General features: G+C 53.0%; 9 protein-coding genes across 9 annotated transcripts; 5 read left to right on the top strand and 4 right to left on the bottom strand.

Annotated features, from left to right (window-relative positions):
- Window positions 1-1,502: 1,502 nt before the first annotated feature.
- On the top strand, window positions 1,503-3,295 carry Z519_02256 (uncharacterized protein; the record flags this gene model as incomplete). Its single annotated transcript, XM_016760013.1, has 2 exons — window positions 1,503-1,976; window positions 2,024-3,295. The coding sequence occupies 2 exons, from the start codon at window positions 1,503-1,505 to the stop codon at window positions 3,293-3,295; spliced, it is 1,746 nt and encodes a 581-aa protein (XP_016623534.1).
- Window positions 3,296-3,818: 523 nt separating this feature from the next.
- On the top strand, window positions 3,819-6,314 carry Z519_02255 (cysteine-tRNA ligase; the record flags this gene model as incomplete). The annotated part of the gene is made up of 2 exons (XM_016760012.1): window positions 3,819-4,144; window positions 4,196-6,314. The coding sequence occupies 2 exons, from the start codon at window positions 3,819-3,821 to the stop codon at window positions 6,312-6,314; spliced, it is 2,445 nt and encodes an 814-aa protein (XP_016623533.1).
- A 251-nt stretch (window positions 6,315-6,565) lies between these two features.
- Window positions 6,566-7,489, bottom strand: Z519_02254 (uncharacterized protein; the record flags this gene model as incomplete). Its single annotated transcript, XM_016760011.1, has 1 exon — window positions 6,566-7,489. One exon carries the CDS (start codon window positions 7,487-7,489, stop codon window positions 6,566-6,568), a length of 924 nt encoding a protein of 307 aa, XP_016623532.1.
- A 504-nt stretch (window positions 7,490-7,993) lies between these two features.
- Window positions 7,994-8,386, top strand: Z519_02253 (uncharacterized protein; the record flags this gene model as incomplete). Its single annotated transcript, XM_016760010.1, has 1 exon — window positions 7,994-8,386. The coding sequence occupies one exon, from the start codon at window positions 7,994-7,996 to the stop codon at window positions 8,384-8,386; it is 393 nt and encodes a 130-aa protein (XP_016623531.1).
- A 106-nt stretch (window positions 8,387-8,492) lies between these two features.
- Window positions 8,493-8,852, bottom strand: Z519_02252 (uncharacterized protein; the record flags this gene model as incomplete). The annotated part of the gene is made up of 2 exons (XM_016760009.1): window positions 8,493-8,623; window positions 8,678-8,852. The coding sequence occupies 2 exons, from the start codon at window positions 8,850-8,852 to the stop codon at window positions 8,493-8,495; spliced, it is 306 nt and encodes a 101-aa protein (XP_016623530.1).
- A 1,085-nt stretch (window positions 8,853-9,937) lies between these two features.
- On the top strand, window positions 9,938-11,320 carry Z519_02251 (uncharacterized protein; the record flags this gene model as incomplete). Its single annotated transcript, XM_016760008.1, has 1 exon — window positions 9,938-11,320. One exon carries the CDS (start codon window positions 9,938-9,940, stop codon window positions 11,318-11,320), a length of 1,383 nt encoding a protein of 460 aa, XP_016623529.1.
- Window positions 11,321-12,402: 1,082 nt separating this feature from the next.
- Z519_02250 (uncharacterized protein) lies at window positions 12,403-12,633 on the bottom strand (the record flags this gene model as incomplete). Its single annotated transcript, XM_016760007.1, has 1 exon — window positions 12,403-12,633. One exon carries the CDS (start codon window positions 12,631-12,633, stop codon window positions 12,403-12,405), a length of 231 nt encoding a protein of 76 aa, XP_016623528.1.
- A 904-nt stretch (window positions 12,634-13,537) lies between these two features.
- Window positions 13,538-14,525, bottom strand: Z519_02249 (uncharacterized protein; the record flags this gene model as incomplete). The annotated part of the gene is made up of 2 exons (XM_016760006.1): window positions 13,538-13,651; window positions 13,719-14,525. The coding sequence occupies 2 exons, from the start codon at window positions 14,523-14,525 to the stop codon at window positions 13,538-13,540; spliced, it is 921 nt and encodes a 306-aa protein (XP_016623527.1).
- Window positions 14,526-15,143: 618 nt separating this feature from the next.
- Window positions 15,144-16,388, top strand: Z519_02248 (replication factor C subunit 4; the record flags this gene model as incomplete). Its single annotated transcript, XM_016760005.1, has 4 exons — window positions 15,144-15,235; window positions 15,292-15,612; window positions 15,663-16,085; window positions 16,166-16,388. The coding sequence occupies 4 exons, from the start codon at window positions 15,144-15,146 to the stop codon at window positions 16,386-16,388; spliced, it is 1,059 nt and encodes a 352-aa protein (XP_016623526.1).
- Between the last annotated feature and the right edge of the window lie 1,114 nt (window positions 16,389-17,502).

Raw genomic sequence — 17,502 nt, 5'->3', positions numbered from 1 at the left:
CGGCAGCAAAGAAGGGGGCTCGGCGGGTACGAGAGGGAGACGTTGGCACGTGGGGTGTGGAATAGGGTGGCCCGCTGGCTAGTTGGTCTTCGGTTGTGTGCTGTACCTGGTGGTAGTGAAATGATTGGGATGTGAGGGCTGGGATCGGCTTGGATCAGCCGGACGTGTGTCTTTCGAATTCGGAGTAGGTATGCCGTCAATTGGTTCCGTTCAGTGTTGTGCCGGTGTCCTTTTCAAGCAAGTGTGTACATGTAGCCACCCGACCAGCGCCGCCCTGCGATGATAGCGGCCACCATTGACATGCTAAAGCGCCGATCATTGAAGGAGGAATGGAGAGGAATGGGGCTCGTGGCAGATTTCCGAGTCTCTATTCGAACTTGCGTCAGGAGGGCAGCTCGGTGGGTATTAGCGAGGGCGCAGACGGAGGCAGATTGTACTGTACTGTATCTGGCCGCGTTCATGGATGGGATGCTCACAGTGATAAACGACAGACGGTGGTGACGGATAATTACCGGGCGGGTTGGTGGGCGCAGGTGGTTTGCTAGCACTTGGCGGCACCCGCTGCGTGCTGTGGTTGATCCCGCTTAAGCGGCATCTCTTGTTGCTGGTTGGGCGTCCAGAGCTATCTCTCAACTCAACCTACGCTTCACTTGCCCTTTTTCCTTTTGTTTGCCTCAATTTCTGCTGTATGGACCGGTATTCCACACTCCGCTTTTGTCGCAAACCATGCTCGACCAGGCAGTGTTTGCGAGCAGGTGTGAGGACAGGAGAGAAAACCACACCCACCCGGGCAACGACCCGATGTGTACGAGGTGTTAGGTACATGAGATCGGAGCTTCTGACCAGGTCGTGCCCTAGTTGCTCCAGCTTGCGGATTGCAACTCGCAAGGTTCTGGTGGTCGTGGACCGCAATTGACACGCCTCACTGCAAGCCATCGACGACATTCAAGCCCGCCGATGCCACCATCAAGACACCAAGACCGCCAATCCAAGCAAACAAGCCGCCATGAGCATTACGACAAGCGTTGGCATCTTCTTGCCCACTGCCCATCCCCACCTTTTCCCTCTTGTCGCATCTCATGCCGTCTTGATAGGATCGTGTTTCATTGCGTCTGCTAAGCCTCCTTACGGTGGCATCTTTATCCACATGCTACCAGCTAACCTGTCCTGTGTTGTTGACAAGGAAAATCTCCCGCCGGCAAGCTCGAATGCCCACCAAATGCCCCCCCGAAATTACGCGGACAGTTTCCCACAGTGTCGAAATCAACCGCCGATGAATCAATTGCCGTATGAGTCGACCCTCTCTGATCCTCGAGTGGCCATGTCGTCAATCTGTGGCCGGCATCGTGGTTGGTCAAACGACACGCACCGTCGCTTGGTATGGTTCCTAGTTCTCTTATCCCCCCGTTGACCACGAACCGCATGTATTTTTCACATATAGCATGTGTTGGCCACCTCTTGTGTGTGAAGGACACGGACAATGCTGCTTTCCCCCTGCTCCAATGCTTCTCATGGGGCGTCGGCGCTTCGAGGCGAAGCCCTTTGTCCTCCGGCTCCTGTTCTGGGCCGTCGTTGTTGTCGCGGGGGCTCTTGCTCTCTACTTGGCCGTATGCTATGCTGCGATCCCGCTCCTTATCTGGTTATCTCCGACATTGAATCCGACCTTGTATGATCTGGGCTTCTATGGTGGTTCACCTTCGCAGACATATGTGTCGAATGGCTTGAGTTCGCCGCGGACGAGCATAAGCAAACACGACCCGGATTGCGACAATGGCTATACCTTCCTTAATTACAATGGAGGCTCAATCCCCAATCCTGGTCCTGCAATACTGGATAGTAATAGTGAACTTATTTGGAAAGGGGAAGGTTTTGCTGTTACGACGAACCTGAAAGTCCAGAGTTACATGGGCCAGCAATACTTGACATTCTGGTCTGGAAAGAAGGGAGGGACCATGGGCAGAGGCGTCTATCACATGGTGAGTTTGCATTCATGTCCAGCTTCGGTTGACTGATGAAAGATCAGATGGATAGCTCGTACGATATCAAACACACAGTTTCAGCAGTTGCGAAGGGGAGCGAGATCGAAGGCGATCTCCACGAGTTCAAAATCACCCCAAACAACACCGCGCTGTTGACGTTCTACAATGTGACCCCGGCTGATCTCTCCTCGCTGGGTAAATGGAAGAACGGATGGCTCACCGACAGTGGGTTTCAGGAAGTTGACATTGCGACTGGCGAGCTGCTCTTCGAGTGGAAAGCCTCAGACCATTTCCAAGTCAATGAGACTTTCATGACTCATCCATTTGGCGGATACATCAAAAGCATTCCTTTCGACTTCTTCCACATTAACAGCGTCGACAAGGACTCCAAAGGCAACTACCTCATCTCCTCACGCCATACTCATTCGGTCAGCTGCATCAGCTCGGATGGCCAAATCATATGGATTCTTGGCGGCCAACGCAATCAATTCAGGGATCTTTCAGGGGGCGACGCTCTCAACTTCAAGTGGCAGCATGATGCACGTTGGGTCAACGAGGAAGAAGGTATCATCACGCTTTTCGACAACAAGGAAGGAGGGCCCTTGCATGTCAATGGCCCATACAGCCGAGCCATGATGCTCAAGTTGGATATAGCCAACCGTACCGTAACCCTTTTGCATTCGTATGTGTCTCAACACCAGACACGGACACCTTCACAGGGCTCGGCGCAGTACCTTCCCGACACCAGACACGTGTTCGTGGGCTTTGGCCATTCTCCGGTCTTGAGTGAGTTTTCTCTGGACGGAACTCTGCTGTGTGAGGTCCATTACGGGGCGCCGTGGCTTCACGTCTTCACTACGGCAGTCTCGTACAGAGCTTTCAAATCAGCAGGCTGGATTGGCAAGCCTCGAGAGCCTCCTGCAGCGAAGATTCTGGATGACATGCTCTATGTCAGTTGGAATGGGGCGACAGAGGTAGAAGCATGGGTGTTGCAGGGAGGTGGCACAGGAGAGCACGAAGAAGAATGGAGCGATCTCGATTTCCTTGACAAGGAGTTCTTCGAAGAGAGCTTTGATCTGTCCCGGCTATCTCAATATTCTCGGTTTCGCGTGGGAGCGTTGAATCGGGAGGGTGAGATCTTGGGATACTCGGATATTGCTCCACGAGAATCCTCTGGGAGCTGGTGGGGGTTGGTATTTGCAGTCTTTCTATGGGGGGTGGCATTCAAGGTCGCCTGGATGGGCTACGGGTGGTTCGCTCGACACAGGGGCGCTGGCCGGAGAGGCGTTTCGTGGGTTGTTTGGAAGAAATCGTGACTGGGCTCTTAGACCTGCATTTTTGCATTGTTCACGGCGTTTCCGGCTTGATACACAGACCCCAAGGTTCCAGAGCGAAGTTGGCCCTCGATCTAGAGGGTCGTTGCTGGGATGAGAATGGCACATTACTCGCTTGATACATCCGGCAGAAATTCGTATACAGAAGTCTCCGTATTTGTTGCTGCACTTCCGTTCCGAGTCCTCAACCCCTCCATTAGTCGCAAACCAGGCGTCGCGGCATTTGACCGCAATCCGTCATCAAAATTTAAGTGGGCAAAGTGGCTCCGGGGTACCTCCCTCGCCTCGTAGTACCACCTCGTATTGCGTGCGATTTTCCGAGCCTCATTCCAGCCCAGCTGCGTGACTCAGTCCTGCTCCGTGTGCCGCCTGCGCCCAAACAGAGGGAGGTGAGTCAGTGAAGTGAAGTGAGCTGTGCTGCGCTGCGCTGAGCTGGAGTCTCATGAGCTATCTGAAGCGTTCTTTCTGCTCATCAGCTCGGAGTTTCTGCAACAAATCCGTCAGAATGTCGCAACCTCCCTGGACCATGCCTACGGGCACAACCCATCAGCCGCAGTTGAAGGTCTACAACTCCTTGACACGATCCAAAGTCCCATTTGTCCCTATACAACCCGGCCATATCTCTTGGTATGCCTGCGGTCCCACGGTCTATGACGACTCCCATCTGGGCCATGCGCGTAACTATGTGACCACGGATATCATTCGACGTATCCTGCGAGACTACTTTGGCTTCAAGATTCGGTTTGTAATGAACACCACAGATATTGACGACAAGATCATTCTAAGAGCGAGGCAACGTCACCTCTATGACGAATACAAGAAGAACCACAGGTACGGAGCGACGGCACGAAATAGTCTTTGCAGATTCTGACTGCCATCTAGATACATCGACGACCAAGTCCGTCAAGACGCTCAGCAGGCGTGGCACTACTACATCCAGAAGAACCTGAAACGCATAGCGTCCAAGGACCTCATCACCCCCGAGACATTCGACGGAGTCATCGAACACACGTATGGAGATGTCCTTGCAGGAGGGAGCCTAGAGCCAGGAACAAAACCAGGTGACAGAGAGGCCAAGATCAAGATGCACATCAATACCGCTCGAAACGCGGCAAAAGCTCTGATGCAAGATCCAAAGCTCCTGACCCCGCATGAATTCTACAACCGCGTCAACGATATCATGTGCCTGGTCCTGGACGAGCAGTTCGGTAGCACGATCCGCGGAGACGATTACGCCGTGTTCACGAAACTCACGAAAGAATATGAGGCTCGATTTTTCCAGGACATGCATGATCTCAATGTCATGGATCCGGATGATCTTGTGCGAGTCACTGAGCATGGCAAAGAGATTGCGGAGTTTGTCAAGAAGATTGTGGATAACAAAATGGGTTACAGGACGTCAGACGGTTCGGTTTATTTCGACATAAAAGCATTCGAGGCCGCCGGTTACCCTTACGCCAGATTAGAACCATGGAACAGAAACGACAAGGAACTGCAGGCTGACGGAGAAGGTGCTCTGTCACAAAAAGACGCAACTGCTAAGAGATCGGATGCCGACTTTGCTCTTTGGAAGGCATCAAAGCCCGGTGAGCCAAGCTGGGATAGCGAATGGGGTCCTGGTCGGCCTGGATGGCACATTGAATGCTCGGCGATGGCGTCGGGGAAGCTTGGTCAACAAATGGACATCCATTCCGGCGGGATTGATCTAGCATTTCCTCACCATGACAATGAGCTTGCCCAGAGCGAAGCGTTCTGGGCAAACCATGGTCAATGGGTGAATTATTTCTTGCATATGGGTCACCTATCTATACAAGGATCAAAGATGTCGAAATCGCTGAAAAACTTCACCACCATCCGGGAAGCGCTTCACGTCAGGAAGGACTGGACTGCCAGGAGTCTACGAATTGTTTTCTTGCTCGGAAATTGGAAAGACGGGATAGAAATTACGGATGACATGGTCACCGAAGGCAGGAATTGGGAAGACCGTGTGGACAACTTCTTCCTCAACGCCATCGAGGCCATCAAGAACACAAAATCCTCAGATGAACGGCCAGCCGGCTTGGAAGAGGCTATTCAGGAGGCAGCAGAGAAGGTCCGAACTGCATTACTCGACTCCTTCAACACGCCGATCGCCATGAACACGATATCGCAACTAATAAACACATACAACGGCGCCAAAAAGTCCGAATTAACAGCAGGAGATCATCGCCGGGTCGGCCTTTTCGTCACCCGTCTAGTGAACATCTTTGGCCTAAATGGCTCCGAGCCAGCAGATACCGAACAGGTGGGCTGGAAAGGTATCGAGATCCCTGACGCCGCAAAAGAGTTCGTCTACCCGCTCGCTAAAATGCGGGACGAACTGCGACAAGCCGCCATTGCCAAATCCATCACCGCCGAGAAAGTCCAGGAAATCGTTACCACCTCGCCCACCAGCCTGGAAGAGCCGGCCTCCAGTGGGAGACCTCGGCCTTCATATGCCCGTGCCCTGAGTGAGTTCAGCAGGGCCGCCCTTCAAGCGACTTCTTCGCCGGCTGCCATGGAATCCTCGCCTGATCTGAACAAACAAATCCTCGCCCTCTGCGACCGGGTCCGAGACATCGATCTCTGGCAACTGGACATTTACCTCGAAGACCGAGAGAATGCGCCCGCTCTGGTCCGCCCCGTCACCGAAGGTCTCAAAGCTGCCCGGCGCGAAAAGGAAGACAAAGCCCGCCAAAAAGAAGAAGCGAGAAAACAGCGCGAAAGAGAGGCGCAGGAGAAGTTGCAGAAGGCCAAACTCGATCCGAGAGAGATGTTCAAACCACCACATCAAACAGAGTATTCGGCGTGGGATGACGACGGTGTCCCGACGACGGCCAGGAATGGAACCCCTCTGACAGCGAGCCGGGTGAAGAAGTTGAAGAAGGAGTGGGAGGCACAGCGGAAGGCGCACGAGAAGTACCTGGCCACGCTTCCGACCCTAGTGCCAAATGGTCCAGATTCACCTTCTGCCACTCGCTAGGAACCAGTCAGCAGTCTGAGCAGGCTTCTTGCCGACTTTCAGGCGTAGATTGCTTTCTCGGAGTAGGCCATTTTCCGATGTAGGACTGTATTAGATACCCAATTCTGAGGAGTTCATCATCGATGAGACGAACCGCGTGGCAGGGATGACGATATCGGGAGAGAGCCACGAGAATAAAAAAGGAATCATTGAAAAGTCCCCACTGGAGATTTCGAGATTTGCATGAATTGTAGCTCTTGAAGCCAGATAGATCATAGCTTCCCTTCTCCCTTCAAGCCCTCATAGAGCGCCATGGCCGCCAAGGTCTTCCCATCTCTCCACGCGACCTTCCACACCTCGTTCAATCTCACGATGCGCAGCGTGATTTTCTCGCCGTGGTCCCTCAAGCCGGTCAACTTGCCCTTTAGTGTCTCGATCTGCGGGCGCGGGAGGGTCTTGCGGGCGAGGAAGATGGGGATGAATTCGTCGGACCCGCCTGGGGAAGGGTAGATGGCCGACTGGAGCTGCTCTTCCGGAGTGTCCTCCTGAGGACCAGGACCAGTACTAGTGACGGTGGACGACGACGCAAGTTGCGTCATGTCGACGAGCTCGTCGCTCGAGATCTCGAGCCCGGTTTCCTCTTGAATCTCTTTGGCTGCTGCGCCCGCGAACGTGCCACTGTCATCGATCATGCCCGCGGGCAATTCGACAAAGTTGAGCGATCCGGCCGGAATCCGGGGCTGGACCGTCAATATCGCGTACTCTTCTTCTTCTGCAACGGGCAGCGCCTTGGAGGTCGTTGGGAGCGACTGCTCGGAAGAACGCGAAGGCAAAGGGGTCAAGATTATCAACATGGCGACGCTCCCGCCTCGCATGAATACCGAGCCGGGCAGGGACTCTCCCTTGTCATTGGTCACGGTGGCCTTCAGCTTGAGGAAGCCGAGGCGGTGGCCGGAAAAAAAGTCGACGGATTGGACCTCGATGGATCTCAGAGAGTATGGGGATTGGTGGAATGGATGGGTTGCAGAGCTGTACTGTAGTGAGAGACTCCTTTGCAGGGTATTCAGCCAGGTCTTGAAGGCGGGGAAACTGAGGAGTTGGTCCTTGGTGAGAGAGGATGGGTGGGTTACTGGGATGCTGGGGGTCGTGTCGGGGAGAGTGAACGTGGTTGTTGTCGTGGTTGTGGCTGAAGACATGGTTTTGGATAGAACAGAGGGTTGTGAGAGTGAGAGATGGCGGGAGAGATGCTTCAGCCTCGAAAACATCAGTGGGAGCGACAAACCTGACACAGATCTTGTTGTTCTCGACGGTTGATGATGGTATGTATGTAGTAGGTGAGTAGGAGGCTGTGAAACTGTCAAGGTGCCCGTATTGAGGGACGGATGGTTGAGGCAGACCAATCACAAGAAAATACCAAAGTACCCGGTACCCGGTACTCCATATCTAGCTCGCTCGGTATGTAGCCGTATCGGTCATGTCTGACAGGCTGGAATGACGTCGTAGTCCACGAAAGCCCAAGGACAGCCTTGAAAGCCATGGTTCCAGGTGGGGAAATTGTACTGTCACATTCCAAGTCTATTTCGCTTTTGAATTCTCCCCTCTTGGAATTCTTTCGCTCCGCGGTGCATTATAGAGCCACACATATGGTTCGATCGATCTACCTCCAACCTTCTGTCCTTTGTGAATAACAATCGTCGATAATGACAAAGACTAAACCTGCTCCTTTGAAGGGGCAAACTGCCACTATCACGCTCCGCAGCCCTCCATATTCATACTTCCACCTCCGTCTCCACGCCATGCCAACCCAAGCTGACCAGACGCTAGACGAAATCACACTGCGTTCATATCTCACGGCAGCACTTCAGCAGTACCTTGGACTCACCGGCACAGCCATCCCCGTCGACGTTTTGAAAGTCGAGGGCCCAAATGCCTGGATTCGTGTCCCCTGCGACGATGAGGTCGCTGTCACGGCCGCGGTGAGTCAGTGGGTCGGGGTCAAGGGCGTAAGTCTCGGCATTGAGGCGAGAGGGTCGTGGTTGGGTGGTGTTGTTGCGAGGGGCCTGGGCAAAGGTTTGTGGAGTTTGGGAGGATGAACGGATGGGACTCGATGAGAACGAACTTTTGCACCGGCAGGATTTCTAGTATTGATGGACGCCATGCTGACACGGAAGTCATGTCGTGCCATCTAAGCATCTATATTCACACCGCTAGCGCCTCTCGCACAGAGAGCTCATCCGAGTCACTGTCACCATCGAGCTTCTTGGCTGAAACGACCTCAGTCTTTGATCGGTCTTTCTGACACACCCACCCAAAGGCCTTTCCAACCTCTGCTGCCACGGTGTCAGCGAAACTTCACCAAAAGCAAACGAATTCAATGCAATCACCTCTTTCCGCCTTAGCTATCTGCTTCAAGGCCGCTCTCCGGTCCCTCTTGGCCTGCTCTCGAAAAAGTTTCTCTTCTTGCTTCCTACTCTTCTCGGAAGCCTTCCAAGTCGAGAAGCGTTTGTTGTATTCTTGGACTTCGGGATCGTGCTGGACGGAATACGGAGACACCGACATTATGGTGGTTGAAAGTACGAAGCTGCTGTGACTGGGGAGGTATTGACGACTGACTCAAGGAGAGGTGTTGAAGGCCCGATTTGGTTTCATTTTGAGCATGAGAGATACTTATACACCCCTCCCCAAGAATGGGACAGGCCAGGTGTCGTGGAGGGGTACCGTGAGCTGTTATGGCAGAATACATAAGCATCAGTCTCACGGCGGTGAGATGGCCCTCGAGAGTCGACATCCCACCAACATTGTCTAGTATTTCTGTCACCGGGACTCGGCCTGAGGAGCAGGTGGTTGTTAATGAGTTGCGGCCGAGGACGAGTTCATCATGCTGCCCAGGCATTTAGCACATTCTAGGCCTTCCTCCGCGCCACTAACGCTGTTGAGAGGACTTACATACCCGGTACGGGGTAGATCTCGACGATGCCTGCTAAAGACGGGCCATGTGTCACCGACAGATCCCTGTCCAGGTCCCAAAATGAACATTCATTCCACCATATTGTATCGAAATAATACGCAGGATAGGTCTGTGTTCCTCCCCCTGAGAAAGATGCTGGTGATATGTAATTCAACACGGTCTAGGCTCTGGACTGCAGTAGAGCATGTTCATGCCTGTTCCGCGCAGGACGGAGTGGCTGCTGGCATGGCTGGCTGAAGACGCTGCTAGTGGAAGCTTGTCTGGTCTTGGCTCCTTCAGGACCGAAACCTTGGGTCGCCTCTTCTGACTCAAACGGGACTTTCGCAAATTGCTTCGCATCAAACCTCTGTACTTTTATTACTCCCTATGGAACCACTAAAGGGGGCTCAGAGTCCAGAACGCCGTCCACTCGCTATCAACAGTCGAATACGAGGATTCTCGGACATGGGATAAAGCCACACGGCGTCGCTATCGTGGGTCAGTTTGTTTCTCAGCTGCACAATAGAGAGGACTTTGTGCAGCGCAAGACGATGTTGACAAGTCGCCAGTTTAAATCTCCCGGTAGGTCCCCCGTATGTATATAGGTAGGTCTCTGTGGTGTCTCGTTCAGTGTGGCTTTGATCCTGGTCTCCCACATCTGCTGCTTTGAGCTTTGGGGAGCAATCCATGCCTCAAAATGCCTTCGCTCGACGAATATCTATTGAAGGAGCCCCAGCTCAATGTACGAAGCGGCAATTCCTCCCAGGATGACCTCCCCAAGCAATTTGGGAGCCGGAGCCAGAGCCAGCCTGTTCCGCCGTACGTGCTGCCGCCCAAACCGTTAAAACCTCTCCGCAAATATTGCACCATCAGGAATGTCCTCATCACTATCGGTGCTTTTCTGGTATACAGTGGATGCACCATCGGCGCGGTCGTCCCGGGGCTTATTGCCGGATACCCTTTCTACACACTACTCGACCTTTATGGCAATCGCCATCTTGCAGAACGCTTGTTTCCTTGCGACCCGTCTCTTTATTCCGGGAGATTCGCCATCAACATAGCCTGGGGTTCTTTGAGCTACACGTCAGTCAAGATCCTGGATGCAGGCCTCAACTTGGTACTGGGTAGGGGCTCGCAGGTGCTCTTATCGTGGCTCTCCTATCATCTCTTCAGCATGGCCATCCTTCGCATCATCCAGGAAAACTGCGTCCCTTTGCAGTTATACACTGCCATGGCGTTCGACACGACGTCCATCAAGGGAGCATGGTACCAACTGCGAGCCGTTACAAAGGTGGACACCGTCCGCGCAAAAGTCACCCTTATTTGGCTTGCCGTTGCCGTGGCATATCTCATTGCCCTGCCCACTCTGCTCGACCTGACCACAGGATACATAGTGGAGTACAAGACCATGGTTAACGTCACCTCTCCAGGGGATCCAACATATAAGTTGATTGAACTGGACCGCGATCAGCTCAACAACATCTCATATGACGCATACTGTGCTGCCAACGGCGGCTGTATCGAACGTTATCCCGGGGAGTTCACCAAGATTTTAATCTCCGGCCAAAACACATCTTTCAAGGCATTTGTCGATGACGATTATAACTGGGTAATGCAGAGTGAACAGAGCCCCCAAGGCATCCTCCAATGTGTTCCTAGCAGTACCTATCAATGGGGTCTTTCCAGCGGCTATCTTTGGATCGTTTGCACGCTGACCAGTCTGTGGATCGCAGGCATGTTCGCGGTGTGGATGGACAGTTTCCGCAACGGCACCCTGTGGCGCAGCGGTCGCGGATTCGGGCGTTACAGGAACATCGTCGACATTGCTGAGCACCTTCAGTCGCACTTTGGCCCGGACCTGTGCGCATACACGCATGAAGAGCTGGAAGGGAAGATCGACCGTCTTGACCCCGTGGGCATAGAGGTTCTGGCAGACGGGGAGTTCGCGCACATCCGCCTCAGCCAGAACCCGGGAGGGAAACATTTGTTATCAACCCTTGGCCTCCACTACGGCGGGATTGAGAGACTGAACAACAGGAAGGTTTCGGCCACGTGGCCGCTGCGCAGCGGAGACCCTTGAAAGGAGTGCGGCTGTAGGTCCTAGGTACAGGATGTGGATTGTGTCGATGTGCGTTGATTTACGACATTTCCCCTTTTTTTCAGAATGAGGCTCAAGGCCCCTGGAGGCACTTGAATGAATGGATCAAATGAATGACAGACAGACTATCCCATGTAGTCCAATCTCTCATCCAGTCCACATCCCGCAGGTTCGCGACAGCGTTCGATGTATGTGCTCTTTGGTGTAAGTGTGTAAAATGTGGATTGGATACAAATATCTATATGTATAGTACATGAACCGTCACCAGCACTTGCATCTCATCACCATCGTCATCATCGTCACTGTCATCGGCGTCTGGAAATTCAACCGATCGGACTACGTTGCTGGTTCGGGGGTGAATTTCTGACCAGGGGAGAGCATACCCGCCGGGGGGAAGGGATGGTCATTCTTCGTGGAGTAACTTTGAACCCCTTTGAAGGATACTTTGTCGCCTCGATGGTGGGAATTGGAAGAGGGAGAGAGTGTGTTTGTTTGGGTGGCATGTGGGGATCGCCCGATGATGTCGAGATGACGGTTGGAACAAACAGCGTCCCCACTCCCTCCCCTCTCGCGATGAGTGAATCATTATGACGAGCTTCAATCTTTGGCGGATTGATGGAGCCGCGAAAACTGTGCGATATGGTAGCGAGCCGCCTAATTGGTCGTAAATGCTCTAAGGAAGTAAAGCATTGATCGACCCTTCGACGGTGATGGTTGCATTATCCAACTGCTTTGCCGGTGTCGAGCGATCTTATTTCTTCGGCGTGCCCTCGAGAGCCGTCGGAGGCTTCTGACCTCCGACGGTGCCTCGTAATCATCCTGCGTAGAGCTGATCTTTTGACGACCATTACGGTAGCCCAACACTGAGATTCCATTAAATAGACGGTCTAGGGGGGTCGTCGCAACGTAGGATGAGGCGTCATTCTCATATTCAGTCCCCATGTGTTGATCAGACGCTGACCCGAGATAGGAACAACCGTCGGGGTGCCTCGTCTTTGACATACAAGTTTGTCAAGGGATTTTTTTTTTTTCTTTCTTTCATTTTTGCGACCATGGAGATCAAATCACACGCTCGACGTCACCGTTGATGGCGGGAGGCGTTCATCGACATGGAGAAGAGGCCATTTTCTCGACCGCACTACTCTCATGTACGACTGTTGTGCGTTGGAAGGCTGTGGGAGCTCTTCGGTAAACTCGCTGTTTGCGACGACGCGATGGAGCGCGGCGGCGCCGGCCACCACGATCCCAGCGATCACGATACAGAGGAAGACCACGAGTCCGTCTGAGAGGCCCATTGTGGCCAAATATTGGACCAGAGACTTTGAGGGTGGCTCGGGGTAGGGACGCCAGCTGGTGTTATTTTAAAAGGAGTGAAAGGGTACCTGGGGAAGAGGAAAGATGAAAAGAAGGAACTTCAGGAGACTCACCTGACATAGCTTAGGTATATACAGGAAGTACACAGCCCAGCAGGGAGCCTTGAACAACCATGTTTCGGCACAATGTCTCTCCCGTAGGCACCGAATCGAATCGCTGGAGAGGGTTACGAGGCACGCCCCTCGAGGATGCCAGGATGCAGAATGCCAGCACCACCTGTGCATAACGAGGCACGAGAGGATGGTTTTGTGGGCAGGTGGAGCGAGGAACCCAGCGCCCGTATCCGAGGGGCTTCAGCACAGCCAGGGCCAATGAAACCGTCCATCAGGCCAACGCGTCAGCGCAGAGTTTTTCACAATGCCTGCACGCTTTCAGTATGGTGGTCTCAGATTGTGCACAGCTAGACCCAGCAAATATTGTGCTGTCCTGTTCCATCATCTTCTCAATTCGTTCTTTCCCAGTAAGCCGGGCCGCCTCGGAGAGCCACCAGTCGCGACTGATAGAGTAGAGTTCGCTAGTTTCCCAAGGCTGTGGAGGCCCCCGGTGACGAAGGAGGGTGCCGTGCTTGCGAGGGGTTAATTTAAAAGGGGAGAACTCAGCCTTGTGGAACATGGCGTGATCACAGTTACCAGGATGACGTATCAACCTCCGAAAGGCACCAACAATAAACAGTGGTGGACAACATGGAGTCAAGTTTTAAGTTGGATAGAGAATAGTATTCGCCTCGCTGAGGAGCTAGCGGGTCCGGGTTTATTCTGCTATCGCTGCCCGTCGAGCCGTCACCATTACACATCCTCCGAGAAACGTCACCTTGAAAACATCAACCTATTCGGGAGTGAAAAGACAAGTTGCCATCTCTTCAATGCCTCTGGGCGCCCTTCCCAAGATCTCACCAATTAAGGGATCAACCATTGCTGTCTCCCCCCTCGCGATTCCATCCTGGTCTGTTGTTGGCATCAGGTTGTCACATGGGGGAAGCCAGGGTTTTGTCATTTAGGAGACTTACATGCCAGCCACTCCAGCTCTCAACAACCCAGAAGTTGTCCTCAGGAACACTCTTCTTCTCAAACTTGTGGTACCGTTCAGCTTCCTGCCTGCCCACAATGTCGACTTTGACTTTCCGCCCAGTGTGCTCCTCAACCAGCTTGCCAACATCGCTGATGCTGGTCGTTCGTGGCCCGGTCAGGTTCAACGTCTGACCGAGATATTTCTCATAATTTTGGAGGATTTTGGCGGTGGCTTCACCGAGGTCGTCCCATGTGACCCAAGAAACAGGGCCGTCATTGGGAATGACGAATCTGATGTCGCTTGTGTCGCCCTTCTTGAATTTCTGTGGTTGAAACCCAGCGTATAACCACCAGCTTTCTGCATAAATGCCCTCTCTCACAATCACATATTGCAAGCCACTTTGCGTCAAGTATTCAATAGTCTTGATATGCGCTTGCTGAACGCCTGCTATGCTGTCCAGGCCCGTCTTACCACCAAACATCAAGCTTGTGTAAATCACAGTCTTTACACCAGCCTGTTTAGCCGCATTAATGGCGGCTTTATGGTGAAGCCACCTATCGACGCTTGGAGAGGGAAACGAGACCAGGAAAAGAGCGTCGGCACCTTTGAATGTGGCAGCTAGCGAGCCAGGAGACGTGAAATCGCCTTGTCGGATCTCGACCCCAGCATCACGGGCTGCAGGCGACACATTGCTTGGATGGCTTGATGAAATGATCAGCTTTGACGGTGGAATTAGTTTTTGGCGTAGTAGTGTATCGAGGACTCGAGAACCTAGATGTCCTGTACTGCCTGTGAGGACAAGCATCGTAGTTTGCTTGTTCGCGTACTTATCGGGTATCTAACAAGTTTGTTGTGAAGTTTAAGGACAAATGCGAGCAAAATCTTTGACGAGCTGTAACTTCCGAACTGTCGCTCAAAGGTCGTAAGTGTGCGAAATTTATAGATCCAACACGTCCCTGATGCCACAGAGAGCCAGAGCACCTGGAGTTTTGCTTGGTAATGACGTTTCCAGGCTTCGGCAGATTTGGTCCGAAACAGATGTGGCAGTTGCTATGGGACCCGTCGGAGCGCCGTCCCCCAACTCGTGGGTGAAAAACAGCAGGCTGGGCTGTACTCATAAATGGGTCTTTGCAATCCATTTCTTGTAGGCCCTTCAGGACCAAGCCTTAAGGACCAAGGACTTCTTTGCTGTTCCTTGGGGTTGTTGGGGCTGGCTCACAGCTAGTGCTGTACGGAGTATGCACATAGTGAGATAGGCCAGACGCGGTCAAGGTGGTGCCCCGCCAAGCCCAAGAAGCACTTAACGCGTCCCGCCCGACGCGTCTGTAGTCATACGCAGTGATTTGAGAACTGCCCTGCATGCTGGTTTCATGAGAGCACAACCCACTTGAATAACAAGACCGCCGTTCCCGAGATCGCCACTATGTCAGGTCAAGCGGAATCATCATCTGCCGCGGCAAGAAAGGTTCTTAATGCTGCCAGCAGTGGTGCAACGCCTGAATACGAACTGCCATGGTACCCCGATTCCTCACCTTGAAGGAGAACGCTGAACAAGACTGACAGACGTACAGGGTAGAGAAATACAGACCCGTCTATCTCGACGATGTTGTGGGAAACACGGAGATTATTGAACGACTCAAGATCATCGCAAAAGATGGAAACATGCCACATGTCATCATTTCTGGGATGCCTGGAATCGGGAAGACCACCTCCATCCTGTGTCTTGCGCGTACTCTTCTGGGTGACGCATACAAAGAGGCCGTGCTGGAGTTGAACGCAAGCGACGAGAGAGGCATTGATGTTGTACGAAACAGAATCAAGGGATTCGCGCAAAAGAAGGTGACGTTGCCTCCTGGGCGGCACAAACTGGTCATTCTGGATGAAGCAGACAGGTATGGAGGTGACGGCGCCATGGCTACGCAAGTTCTAACGCGGAGTCCAGCATGACACCTGGGGCACAACAAGCCCTGCGAAGAACCATGGAAATTTATTCGAACACCACTCGCTTTGCATTTGCCTGCAACCAATCAAACAAGATCATCGAACCTCTGCAATCCAGATGCGCAATCCTGCGGTTTTCTCGCCTCACGGATGCGCAAGTTGTGAAGCGCCTGATGCAAATAATGGAGGCTGAGAAGGTTGAATACTCCGAGGACGGTCTGGCTGCTCTCGTTTTCAGCGCAGAGGGAGACATGCGACAGGCAATTAATAACCTGCAGAGTACGTGGGCAGGATTCGGATTCGTGAGCGGGGACAACGTGTTCCGGGTTGTCGACAGTCCGCATCCAGTCAAGGTACAAGCTATGATTAAGGCATGTTGGGAGGGCAAGATCGACAGTGCAGTTGACTCTTTGAAGGAGCTATGGTAAGTGGTAATTCTTTATTATAGAAATTGTCCGGTGATCGTGGAGCGCGTCCGCTAACCGGGATGGGATAACACTAAAGGGATTTGGGATATTCCTCGCACGACATCATAAGCACTATGTTCCGAGTGACGAAAACTATCCCGACACTTTCAGAGCATTCGAAGCTCGAGTTCATCAAAGAAATTGGCTTCACCCATATGCGCATCCTCGAGGGAGTCCAATCTTTTCTGCAACTGAGCGGGTGTTTGGCGAAATTGTGCAAGATCAACATGAAGCCGGAAGTGTTTGAAGTTCCAGCATGAAAAGAAGAGAATACGAGTAATTCACGGCCGCGCAAAGCCTCGGAAAACGTCGCTGACCACATCCAGGCGCTTTCAGACGAGGAGCGGAGAAGAGAGGAAGATTGCTTGGCCGGCCTGGTCGAGTGTCTTTCGGCTCCGAATCCGCCAATCTTCGCTCAAGGCCTGCGGCGTTCAGCGCTCCAACGGGCAGCCAACACGAGACGGGTGCCCGGGAGTCGGTCTCTAGGCCCCGACTGTCCGATCTGAAGCAAGGAGAAGGTCACTAGTGGTCATTTCTTCCTTCCCAGGTTCCACGTCATCATCTGCTGATTTTTCCTTTAGAGGAAAGTCGACGACAATCACGCTGATTCTCTATGGTTGATTTGATTGCTATGGGCTACAATGCTGAGGGAAGTTCGGAGAGGTTGCGGTAGGACAAGCGGCGTGACGCGTCAGACATATTGGCACGTCAATCGGGCAAGCTGCCATTGAGGCTGAAGAGTGCCCAGAACACGGAGAGCAACGCACGAGAGTCGAATGACCCCTCGCTGGGATGGATGTTCGTAAATGTACCGAGAACAGCCTTTCAGGGCCCATGGCGAAGAAAGCGGCGAGGCACTGAGAGTTTTGAGGCTGAGTGCAGATGAAGGACCGCACAAGCGCATTCTTGAGATTTCCCCAGGTCCGCAAAAATAGCACACAAATCATTCCATCAAGAACATTAAGGATTGAGTTTAGCCCCGATTGGGCGTGAAGCCGGCCCCGACGGACTGATGAGCATGCCAAGCCATTCGATCAGGCCAACCGTGACAGCCCTGGGCGGCCCTGAGAGCAATTGGATGTGTCTTGACGTGCCTTGATGTGGCTTGGCTAGGCTGCAAAAGGACTAAAGGACAAGCACTTGGTGACCTGCTACAGATAATTTTCCCGTTGATGGCCTGCATGACGCGTCTTTCCTCCGACCTCCGTCCCTTGCGCTAAGCGCATTCTAACCGTGAGAGGCTAGCCCTGTCCCTTACCAGCCACCGAGTCCCCGTATATTGCTGCTAAGTTCGGACTCCCAAGCAACCGCTTCCAGCCATGCGGTAAGGCTGTGCTCTCCACTGGTCCCCCAGCCAGCGAACGCCGAGCGGCG

The sequence above is a fragment of the Cladophialophora bantiana genome (genome assembly GCF_000835475.1).
Source record: "Cladophialophora bantiana CBS 173.52 unplaced genomic scaffold supercont1.3, whole genome shotgun sequence".
Lineage (NCBI taxonomy): Eukaryota > Fungi > Ascomycota > Eurotiomycetes > Chaetothyriales > Herpotrichiellaceae > Cladophialophora > Cladophialophora bantiana.
This window is presented reverse-complemented; position numbering and strand designations above follow the sequence as displayed.